Source organism: Calliopsis andreniformis, chromosome 12 (assembly GCF_051401765.1).
Source record: "Calliopsis andreniformis isolate RMS-2024a chromosome 12, iyCalAndr_principal, whole genome shotgun sequence".
NCBI classification, from domain to species: Eukaryota; Metazoa; Arthropoda; class Insecta; order Hymenoptera; family Andrenidae; genus Calliopsis; species Calliopsis andreniformis.
Window position 1 is genome coordinate 8,976,913 of NC_135073.1, and position 12,863 is coordinate 8,989,775.

At 40.1% G+C, this 12,863-nt stretch overlaps 1 protein-coding gene across 1 annotated transcript; it reads right to left on the reverse strand.

Annotated features, from left to right (window-relative positions):
• Nucleotides 1-2,271: 2,271 nt before the first annotated feature.
• LOC143186254 (uncharacterized) lies at nt 2,272-2,696 on the reverse strand. The gene is made up of 2 exons (XM_076389825.1): nt 2,533-2,696; nt 2,272-2,467 (listed from the first exon to the last, which is right to left on the reverse strand). The coding sequence occupies exons 1-2, from the start codon at nt 2,694-2,696 to the stop codon at nt 2,272-2,274; spliced, it is 360 nt and encodes a 119-aa protein (XP_076245940.1).
• Between the last annotated feature and the right edge of the window lie 10,167 nt (nt 2,697-12,863).

Here is a 12,863-nt window from a genome sequence, read left to right on the forward strand (position 1 = left end):
CGATTATTTTTGAATTAATTTTAACATTTCAAAATCTATAATATAGAAAATCTTTTAGCTGGTTGTAATTAAACATTTTCTTCGTTAGTAAAGTAAAAGAAAATTTTAGGTTGGAAATTATATAATTTATTTACACATTCCATGAGATAAGTTCATACAGTAAGCACTGTTTCGAATTTCAACCATCAGCCTCAGCGGTTCTAAGTTAACAGCGGCTGATCAGGTAGGGAGTGTATCTACTTCAGGGAAAGCTTCTCTCAGACACAGACTGCATTACCTTACACGTTTACTACGTTTCCATGATCATACTGAAATATAACTCAATGCTCACCGATGGCACTAACATCTGTAAATTGTTCCAAATGTCTACATAATCAATTACAGCACTTTTATGACCACAGAATACATGAAATTAACATCAGATACTCCTATAAATGAATGCAATAACTCGCTGTGAATTAAAATATGTTGATACATTGCGACACAGTTTTTATTGATGTTAATACCATTTTCATTATTTTCTTAGGAATTCAGAGATTGGTTTCGAAAAGAGGAAAAAGTTTCTTCAGGAAAAGAATATACTTTGGGAATTTTTTCGGAAAAAGTGAAGTTTACAATTGGCCAACGTCACCGCAGAACATTGTGAGTCTTGCATATTTAAATATAACTAAATTGTGATTTTCAAACCTTATAACATATGCTTTATACTCAGTATTTTGACTATTTTTGCATAATATTTATTTGAATTCACAAACATCTGCAATGCATTTACAGTAAAATCAATTGATCGCTCAACACTACTTCCTCATTGTAAATCACATTAAAAGACCACTATATTATACAATGATAATTTCAATTTTCTCTCCTTAGAGAAAATATTTTCAAATATATTTTAGAATATTCCTGTATCAGCCTACAAAATGAAACACAATGTGTCAATATTCGCCTTAATGGCAATAATCAATCAAAATTGTCGGATAATTTCTATCTAGAAGTAACTCTACAAACATTATGAGTATAATAAAGATAGCCATTACATTTTCAAGCGATCACTCGATTTTACTCCTCTTGTAACATTTCACAGAAATGGGACACATATGTACGTGTTCAACATACTTTATACTCCTGTTCCATTCAACTGAAACTTAGCTCAGGAACAATCGCAAATGTTAGAGGTACTTTAATCCCAAAATCGCCATCATTCTCCCCGCGGCAGGATAATACGACAGTAATAACCGTGCTCGCGTCCATCGACCGTAGCTGCGTGCCGCGATACGAGATCCACGGTAATTACAAGACCGAAAACTCTAATTAATCACGCGGTGATTACGTCGTTATACATCGCGGCTACATTAATCCGCATCGATTCATTGAAACTCGTTCATTAGGCGCATTAACGTGCCGTAATTATTTATTTGCGCCCGTAGCCGCTAATTAATCCGATTCTTGTACAAATAGTCGAGCCGGGTTTTGATTCCAGTTCAACGGTCTCCGCTAATTTGAACGTCTATCAAAGTTTATCGACGCGGGGGATTTTTCAGCAACGTTACATTGATTCGCGAGAATTCCCTTTAATTACGGTCACTAATATCGCAGTATAACCTCGTCTATCCAAGTGGCTTGAATTCAAGTAACTTGACTAATCTGAACGAGGCTATATTCAAGTGGCTTGAATTCAAGTAACTTGATGTCAAGTTTCGTGTTCACACAAGCCAAGTTACTTGGATTTGAGTGGTTTGAGTTCAAAAGTAACTTGAATTCAAGTTGTCATACAAAATTCATGAAAATGGAGTCGAAAAAGGTTGTTGCATCTTGGTTGTTTGGATATGTATGTTTGAAATACGACATGCATTTTTGTCAGTCCCCTGGACGTTCACTCAGATGTTTGTCGATTTGCTTGAAATCTGTCTTGTAGGATACAGTATACGTATACATCAATCAATGTGTAGGGAAGCAAAAGTTGAAGGGACGTCAACTTTACTTGAAGCTTGAAAGGATATTTCACGTCAAGTAAAATAACACGTTCATATTGGTTAAATTTTCCCGAATCACTTGCATTCAAGCCACTTGAATTCAAGTAACTTGATTAACCTGAACATGCCTAAACGAAATAGAAACTTGAAGGCATATTTCAGTTGAATCACTTGCATTAAAGCCACTAGAATTCAAGTAACTTGACCAATCTGAACAAAGCTTACGCGGTTGGTCGTTTCCGCGATCGATCATCGTCCTCTTCGAGGCGGGACGCGTTGGAATCCTCTGGTCGGTTTGTCACGGCGTCTTTAATCGTTCCCCACGTCGACGCGAAATGCAAATTTCTCCGCGTGTTCTGCATGCTCGCCGCGTGAAAATTGCGCGAATAACTGGACATGCAATCAAACGTTTCTTCGATGGTACGCTCGGTCTGAGTGAATTTCGACAGGCCATTCTGCACACCCCACCCTGCTTGGCGCTCCGCTGCGAACCACTGCCGAAATCCGCTTGTTTATACGTAAACCTGTTATTTAACGTATATTGTTGTATGGTACTTACGCAGTGCAGGGCATTACGAGCGAGTGCAATGTACCGTTGATTGCCGTGGGCGTCGTGATTCCCCTTCCCGATCCCCCTGTCCCCCCTTGCTCGATATCCCCACCGTTGGATATTATTCCTGATCGATTCGAAGAATCGAACTCGTCAATAATATCGAGGGCCATGCCCGAAATTACACGTTGCGAGGCTTCTGAGCGGTGTTTTCCTTCTATCGTTTTAGACGGCTGCTTTTCTCCAGGGTACGGCCGAGACGATCACGATTTTCACGATTTTTCAGTTTGGGTGATGTGAATGCTGTCTCGCGATTGAGATAGTAAAGCTGGATGATAGATTGGTAATCTGATAATGGTTTAAATTAGGTACTTCGAATACCGTTTAAAGTTAGAAATTTTTAGAAATTCTAAGAATTTTTCAAGTTATATTTTAGTTATATTTTATATTTTATATTTTAAGTGCATGTGGTAGTGTTGAAAATTTTTGAGTTCTTATATTCTTACATATTAGTTTTGTGGACTGAGGAGCTTGGTAATACCATTGTCACAACGAGTTATAGAACAATTTTAAATTTCCAAATGTTTAAGTATTAAAAATTAATAACTTTTTAAATGTTGTAGTATTTCAAATATGCAGTACTTGATGCAACTGCAGTGCAGTGTGTAGTATGTCTGGATTATGTTTCCCCAAGTCGTTTAGAAATTTCTGATTTGAATAATCATTAGAATTGCTGAAAACGAATATTGAACCTCTGTCATTATTTATACAGGAAAATTGAAAATCAATGACCAACCTCGCTCATACTTACCATCTTTCATACATTTTGCTTACTAAATTCTTAGAGTTATAGTCTCTGATATGTATTATATTTGCAAATTAGCTAGAACGTGAACATTTTCAAAGACACAAATTATTAGTTTCATCGGAATATATATCACAGCTTGTGTCAAATATTTACATATATATTTGCCAACGTTCCATTGAAGCAACGATTTCTCAACACGTTTTTACTGTTCTCGGTATAATAAAGAAATGTCAAGAAATTTTCAAGTTGCACCCATGAGCTCATTACCATCGCATTCTTTACGACTTCTCGACCATTACACGTACTCGTATTTCTCGTTTGATCGCTGGCTGTCTTTCGTCGAAGTCAAAATTTTGCAAAAAAATGGCTCCGATTCCACGGCGTTCCCATACGTGCACGAACAGTATCGATAAACGTTTCGTTCGTGTGCGTCGCGATCATCCACGGAACTTAAACGATTTCCCAACCGTTCGATGCGTTTTACAGCTCCATTTACGCGGGGACGGAACATAAATCAGGGACAGCAAGGAGGAAACAAATAATCGTTCCGTGGTCATTTAATGCATCGCATCCTTACTATAAAATACCGGTTTTCCTGAGCTATTGGTTACAGTGCATCCAAGGGAGGAATGTAAGGAAAAAAGACTGGTTTTCTACGATCGTCGTGATTGAAACTATTCACCACTCTGGGCGAAGGTTTTACGAGCCCTGTAGGCGGAAGGATACTCCACCTGGACCAACGAAATTTATTACTGAAATTTCGTTCCGAAAGTATAAAGTTTGGTGAACTTCTCGGAGCCACGAGGGGTTATTTCTTCCAACTTCGAATGTTTCCTCGAGGGAAGAGCGAATGGATATTTCATGCGATAATTAACGGAGGGATCGGTAGTGTAATTTGAGGTCTGTGGATGGTAGTTGCACAATTAGGATCCTAGTTTCTTCTATAATTAGTTTATGTTATTATTTACTTTTTATGTTACACCTTTGATTTTTGCTATTGGAACTAATGATACTTAAATCGACACTATTAAATTCTGAAAGAACATTTTCGAATTTGATAGCAGTTCTGAAGAAATCAGCTGCTATATTTGTATAAACAATTGTGTTTAATTATAGTCCTCATCTAGTTACAATCAATTTCTAAAGTAACATGTGGAACTGTTCGCAAAGTGGTGGCCACTGCAATTCCAAGTATCGAAACAAAGAAGTTTGATAACTTTCAGATTTGCGAGCTTGAGAATTAGACAATTCTAACAGTTCAAGATTAAAAAATGGCAATATTTTAATACAAATTGAAATCGTTCCCAGCGATAACCACATAAACAGATGCAGTCGATTTCCTAAATTATAACCGAGGGTAGAGCTCGTAACCATTACCGAACACCTCGATATCGGTATCAGCCTGAAACTGTAGCTCTTCCATCGAACGATGGATCAGTGATCGAGCATCGCCAGCCATATAAAGCAGCGATCCCAGCGACTGCAAGAAGCAGATCGTTCCACCGTCGAAGCCCAGACGTCCCACGCCTCCTCGGCGAAGTGTCTCGAGAAAAACGCGTGATTCATCGCGATCGAAGTGCCACGATGCACGGCTCCGTACCGCTAATAGAACAAAACAAACCGTCGATGTATTGACTGCTTTAATAGATAAGATTACAGGCGCAGCGCAGAGTACCGGTTTTCTCGGGGGCTGTTGCTCGATACCGGTCGCGTTGTTCCGCGGACGTTCGACAGGGGGGAGAAAAAGGAGGAAAACGGTTCGCAGGGGAGAGGAAAAAATTGTCTCCTTACGCGGGCGATAGCCACGAATTACGAGTGTCCATGAACCTCGAAGGATAATTTTACGAACGGTGGGGATGCTGTACCGCTATGTGGCAGTGTTACATCGTCGATTTCCCCTACCACAACGACGAGATCCTCCTGTCCCTCTCTCTTACATCATCGGGATCCCTCTCCAAGCCGCTCTCACGACGGCCTCTCGCAGTCGGGGGCACAACGGTTACGTTTTACCGTTGCAAGCCGTTCGTTCGTTCGCTTGCTCGCTCGCGCGACGTTCGTATAACCCGCGTCCGGTACCACTGTTCTATCGTACGCCCACATGCGTGATCGACCGCGCACATGCTCCGACAGAACTCAGATGCTCCGATAGGGTTGCAGGGATGTCGGAATAACCCTCGGTAATGAGATGTCTTTTAGGATCTGCTGGTCTATTTTCAGCGTTGAGCTTGATCTTCCTTTGGATCTTGCTGATATTGGAGTGCTTGGAAGATTCTACCTGTTTTCAGACTTCAGTATCTTTCGTATTCAGGGATTTATGTAGTTTGCACTGCTTTTTGAGTTTTAAGCGGGCGCGGAGATTTCAAATTTATATGGTTCTAGCATTGACTCGTTTTGGAGAATAAAATGTGTCTTATACTGTCTGTGTGGTATATGTGTATTCGAAGACATTTACGTAGTACTATTTTGAGTTTTGAGTGTGTCTTGAATATTAAGTTTGATTTACTTTTGGATTTCACTTATCTTAGACCTTTGAATTCATTTGTTTGAGCAGTTTTTTATTCTGAGTGTGTTTGCAGATCTCATAGTTATTTGTTTCTAGCTCTGACTAATCTTGTAAGTATTCGTTATGTTAGTTTGGACGACACTGTCGTTCCTTGATAAATTGGGTTCCATTTGTTTTAGAATATTTTGAGCGTTAGATATACTTTGAGCATTTTTTTTCTGCCAACTTTTAACTGAGAAATCTGAATCTTGTCTAACTTGAAGAAGTCACAGCACAAGCATTTTTTACAATCCTTATTCACTCTCCCCTATTTTAAGCTGTACGTGTTTCCTGTATACTATTTTGAGTTTTAAAAACACGTCATTCTTCCTTTTTGCATTCTCAACTTTTTCTACTCCTTTCTTAGCTTTCAAATTCGATAACTTTCTTTAAAATCCTAGCTGCTATTTTTAGGTCTACTTTCTTCGCTTTGCTTTTAGTATCACTGTTACAGTGCTCAATTTTTCACTCTATTTCCATCTTCATTTGCCCTTTAATCACTTAACTTGTTCCTTTTAGCTGGAACTGACAAAGCTCCTGAAACCCTCTCTACACTTTAAACTGACATTTTCTCACCTCCAATTTTATACAATTTTCTGTTCATTCGTTGCATCTGCACTCGATAATAAACACACTGAAGAAACTCGGAATTTTCATTAAGATTATATCCCGTGGGTTTCAATGCCGTTGGCTTTCGCAGCTTTGGCAAGGTTCATTCTGTTGATGCATCACGCCTTGCTGACTGCAAACTGCAACCGGTACTTTCATTCTGCTGCACGCCCACGTGCATCATCGATCGTAAACATGTAGCTACACGAGAACGAGTTTAATGGAGAGGTCTAGGTGCCCGTCATCTTCTGACGCGCTGTAATTATATTATAATCAAACAGAGCAAGGAAAGCACAATTCTGATTCCTATTTTCGTGTTATTTTCGTTCATTGATCGATCTCGTAAAGGTTGGGTCAGCAATTCGGTTACAGTTCACTCAAAATAGACTTTGTTCCCACACCTACTAAAAATACACGTTGGAAGAAGTGCACGCCCTTTAATACCAACATTTAATATTTACTCCAATCTAACCTTTTTTCGTCTTTCGAAATACTAAATAATCTTCTTAATTAAGATCAATCCTTATATCCACATTTAAAAGAATAAGAAAAGGGTAAAATACAAAATGAATAATATCTTTCCTTGCCTCCCAAGCAAAACCTCAGGAGCCTAAAGACGAACATACATACATGTATTTCTGCTCACGTCTGAGTACGCTCGTTGATCACAAGTCAATAAAATTAAGCATTATAGAGACCAGGGGAGGGACAATAGATAAACTAACAACAATTGGTCGCGTGCACGGTGTAACACGGCAGAAACTCGAGATCAGAGTCCGATATCGAGAACTGCTGTACGCTCGTATAAACGAACAATGGAGTTCCTATTTAACCGACTCCTACGCCTATGTACAACGACGTGTATACACGAACGTTGACGCACCTGGACGCACCGGAGGTTAGCTTTATTCGAAGAAAGATGAAGTGCTTCGGTGGACAAGACGGTTGCCGAAGTAGAGCCGAGGTTCTTGACTCTGGACCCGAAGCACTCGAGGTCCGAAGCGCTCGAGATCGCCTCGTTGCTTGACCAACGCCGATGATGTAACTTCGAAACCATCGTTATTCTAAGAGGTATAACGTTTTTCATAGATCGAAGTTTCGTAATTGATCGGTGATATAATCGAAGTATCTGTTCTTAAAGAATCACTGGTTATGTTACCTGAATGTAACTACTTTTGCAATAGTACTTATGGTAGTGAAAAATGTCCACAGGTAATGCATAGTTTAATGAAGAAGAATCAACTTGAATTAGAGGAATAGAATTTTCAGTTTTGTACAAGAGTTTATATTCCAAAAGTGATTATCAGTATCGTATAATGTCTCTTACTCTCTGCAATTAACTGTAACATGAAGACTAGGGTCTAGACAAGATTTCTTCATATGTTTCTCTACTGTTGTCTGACCTGTATTTAACAGATTTACAAAAGACAATAATTTTAACAAAATAATTCTAATAATACTCACCTCAGCATCCATTCGATACATTAAATTACCTCTGTCTCTTCCCTGTGCTCACAAAAGCAGTGCCTTCCGCATTACACGAAATATCGATTAGCCCATGAAATATGTTCGACAGGGGACAGTAAATCGAGCAATTAAAACCGAAGCTCCCTTATCTACCCAGCCAATAATAATACGATTGAAATCTTAATGTTTCATTCATACCAAGGCTCGTTTCCTTCACTTACCGCGTTAAACTGTCTTTATTCCCGTCCTACAATGGAACAATTACCGTGCATCTAAAACGCCGCGAATCGTTTCGTGGACACGCTCGGCTTCTTCGACACGCTTCAACGATCAGGGAACGCTTCCAATCGTACGATTTCGGATGTTCGGAATGTACCGTGTACCGCAGTTAATTCGAACGCCAATGATGCCTACAATTATCCTGTATTTTTAATCTCCGAGCATCGAACCTCTGAACTTGTCCTCTTGTAATGAAGAACACAATTCTGTTAGCACGTATCCCGAAGGGAAACGTGAGAAATAAATACAATAAACAGTGGAGCAACAAGCAGCTCAAACAACAATGCGTGGTCGCGTGCACGTTGCCAAAGGCATTGTACGAAAGGGAGGAGACCAAGACTCCGTTATTTTTAGCAACGCGTGGGAGTGCGGAGAAGAGAAGAGTTAGTCAAAATCATGTCCTTGGAATTACAATGCGGAAGGTATTATTTACAACGGGGGAATAATTCTCCTCGGCGGTTAAGTAGGCGAGAGCAGGAAGATCAGGCGACAAGGAGTCAGACCGGATCGTGAACCCAAAGGGTGGACAAAGAAAACAAAGACTTGGAAGCGTTCGCCAAAATTGTATTGCAGAACTGAGAAAGTACGTATCGCGGAAATTTCTTTCCATGCGAAAGTAGAAAGAAGAATGTTAGTTCGTTAAGAGCGTGGCCTAATAGCTGAGAAAATCGGAAATCGTAAACTCGAGCGGAACCATAGCTTTTCAGGAGTTTTGACGATACTTGCGCAGCTCTTAGCACTCAAAAACGCAGTAAAAATAGGAAAACGGTAATTACGTGGTGTTAGAAAGCCTTTGAACGACAGGAAACGGATCACGTGCTGCAACATAGTTGAATGGAACTAACATTTTATTCAGCTTAGGATTAAAAAGAAGTTTGATGATGAACGTTAACGGTAAGAAATCGCGGAAGAAGTGAACTAGAAACTGGTCGAGCGAAGTGTGAAACGGTAGATTCGAAACAGTGGTGGTCTTTAAGTTTAAAAGAAGTGACGAAATCATTGTTCATGAAGAATCGGCCAATAGCATGCTGTCGGGTCATCACGATGAGGCAGCGCGCAGTCAAAATCGATCGCTGCTTCGTGATCATTTCCGGTAATATCGACAGCAGAGAGTTTGTGAGATAGAACAATGTCGATTATTGGTGGCCTATGATTTGATCATGATCGAAGTTACAAAATTTCATTCTAAAAAGGAAAAGGCATCGTAGACTTTGTACTAAAGTGGACCTCCTTGTTGACTTTATTGCATTCTTTGTGAGATATGTGCAGTTACTTAAATCATAACTTAATAACAATATTTAGTTAAAATAGATAACTTAGACTATTTTTTCATCACGAATTTAATTTAGAAAAAGTCCAGAACATGACCTTTTTAGCTTTGTCAGATCTTCAATAAATCTGCTATTAGTATGATCTCAGTATTATAAAAATTGTTCACTACTAGTATGTAAAAATTCACAGCCTTTTAGTTTATTAATTTTTGTATTATATCTAGGAATATTTTTCACTTCACTTCATTCTTTTAAGGCGAAGCAAATCACTGTGTCCTCAATTCTTTATTACTATCCGAGGAAATCTCAAATAAAATAATTCTTTCCAGTCCCATATTACTCTGGTAAAATATACGAAGAATTAATTTAATACTAGGCAAGGTCACGAACAACACGAGGTACAAAATATTTCAATTTCAATTTTAATCACCTACCTCAATCATCATTCACCAGCTGTTCGCGTCTAACGAAAAAGTGAAGGCAACTGGTCAGTAAAAGGGGACACAGTCGCTAATGGGACATATACTTTACATCAAACGCATCGTGAGCATTTCGACGACTATATATCATGTGTTCAATTTCTAATTATACGACGATTTCCGTCTTGGGCAATAAATGTCCAGAAAAAGCGACGCCTTCTAATGAATTCCTAACGGTCCTCAAATATTCTTAGATCGATAGAATTTTCGAGGGAACACCGATTACATACGTACATTATATCCACTCGACTCTGCGCATTCGATTGATTTTCCAGCGTCTCGCGCCTCTTTCGTCAGTCTATCAATTAATCAGATCCAGACGATATCTGTCTGTCACACGATGCACGATTATCCAAAATCGCTGAGCACAACGTTCTCTATAACCAACTAAATACCTGTAGCTGCCACTTTACGGGAGTCAGGCTAGCCTTGGGTTCGGCGCCAAAGACCGGCCCGAGGTCAACGACCATCGGAATATTCACGTTCGGCCGGCAGGCAGTCAGGCTCGGCCTCAGCGATTCCTCGCTCTTCAGATTATTGCAAATCCGCGGGATTCGTTAAGCGACCGTGCACGCGAACCACGATTCCGACGAATCGATTTTCGACAATGGGACAACTCCGACCTTCTGGGCGAATTGTGATTAATAAGCCCTTCCGGGATGTGAACTCTCGTTTCCGGGATATCGGTGTACCGCAACTATGTAACTCTTTCGATCTTGCGTCTTCTTCAGCTTCAGATAATGTTCAGCGGAAGTTGTTGAAGTCTTTTGTAGAATTTACAAAAGTACCTCACAGGCTTGAATTTAACAGGACTGGTAAGAGTCAACTTTGTAGATTCAACGAAGCTGCTCTTGCTGTATTCAAGCTACTTTTGTTAATTTTATAAAGGTCTACTTAGGTCTTATAAAGGTCTATTTTATGTTTACGCTGCTTAAGTCTACTTAAGAGAGTTGCAAGATCTGTATGATTATTTCTTTTTCTTGTTTCGGTGTTTCACTGTTTCTGGAGTATTCTGCGAATTTGTACTCAAGATACACTGTATGTGGAGAAACTGTTTTGTTCTGTTCTTGTTTTTTATGGCTACTTTTTTTAAATTTCAGTGTAATGAGTTAGGGATAGAGAGAGGAAGAGTTTCAAGGAGAATTAATTGTGTATAGGTTTTGATTGGATTATGTAAAAGCAGTTTAGTAAGAAGGTTGAATATGAGATATGTAAAGTAAATGGATGTCCTTAGATATATGTGCTTTAAGTAATGTTTTCAAATTTTAATACCCTCTTTACTAATTATACAAAATTTTCCTTAGAGATTCTGACTTCTCAGGAATTTCCATCCCCAATATATTAGTTTAATCTAGTTACCAAAATCTAGTTAATATTAATATCAATATTATAACATTAATCTAGTTACCCGTTATAAATTACAATTTTGCATATCTCTTCTCCAAAATTTACAAGAAAATTTCCATTTCGTCTATAAAACTTGATATTTCTATTCGCTGCTTCGGCAAAAACGACTCTGAAATCTAGAACAACGACGAAAATATTCTCGCTTTTTATCCTACAGATTGAGATCTATAAGTGGGTGCGAATTGCGTTAAAAACAAGCCTGTAAAATAAAAGGATGAAAAGAAACAAAGGATCTATATAATACGTAGTAGTCGGCACAAACTTATTCGGCTGAAAATCATCGAGTGTCTCGCTCTATCCTTGTTTTCGCAGTGCATGATTTTGATACCGCTAAGATTCTTCACGCGGCTAATTGGCATTACGCGAACAATTCATTAGAGGAGCTCTGAGCGCTCGGAATTGGCCGGGTAATCAGCGTGGCCTTCTTCAGAATCGGAGATGGTTGTTTTGCAATAACTGTACTGTTTAAGGCGTTGACTCGAAAAATTCATCGCGCTCAGGTCTTTGAATTTTAATTTCGCCAAGGTATCATTAACTCTGCTCGATGTTTAATTAACCGATCGTCAAGAATTGATAATCCGTAGAACGGAAGAAGCACCTAAATTAAAAATACATATAACCTCGTCATCGGCTGAGTCGACACTCAGCCATTATACATAACCAAATCCTCCAGCAACTGATCGATCTGCTCAACCGAAACTAATATCATCGAACCATATCACAAATCCAAGAGAAACACTATCACTTCAAGAAAGGTCAAGAACTTGACTTTAGAGGAACACAGAAACATCACCTTCCCTTCGACACCATCAGCCCTCCTATTCGAAGCCTACCTCGGCAAGGGCAGGCAGCGAGCAGGGGTACGGCGAATAAAACGCGGGACCCGATGGAGCAGCGACGGGTGGGCAGAAGGGAAGAATGCGAAGGGGGTGCCGTACGAGGCGAATAACGGTGAACGGTGCATCCGAGTGACGAGCTCGTCGCGGAAGAAAGCTTTGCGCGCCATGGAGAAACAGAGGCAACCTCGGAGCCTGCGGGGATAAGTAAAAACCGGACAAAGGAGACGAGAAGGAAGACGAAGAAGTAGTTGAAGAAGAAGACGAAGAAGAGGGGTGTGAGAAGGGGGGAGAAAGAAGTGGTCGAAGAAAAGGAAGAAGAACTTGCTGGGTGACTGAGGAAGAGGGACAGAGAGAGAGGGGGGGATGAAGAGAGACGACGATACCACTATGTGTATTCCGTCGCACGAGACAGCCTGGTAGGGGCACAGGAGAAGGTGGTGGAGGCGGAAGAGTCTACGGAACGCTGGAGGGGAAGGGGTTGGTGGTAGTGGTAAGGGTACGAGGCACCGTGCGAGCACCTGTGGATCTCCGCGCCACGGTAGAGTCACTCACCGGCTACCACCACCGGACCACCGCCGAACCTTGGTTCACAGGTAGAGGACGAAACGGGACACGGTCACTCGTGGCTCGCGAACTCGA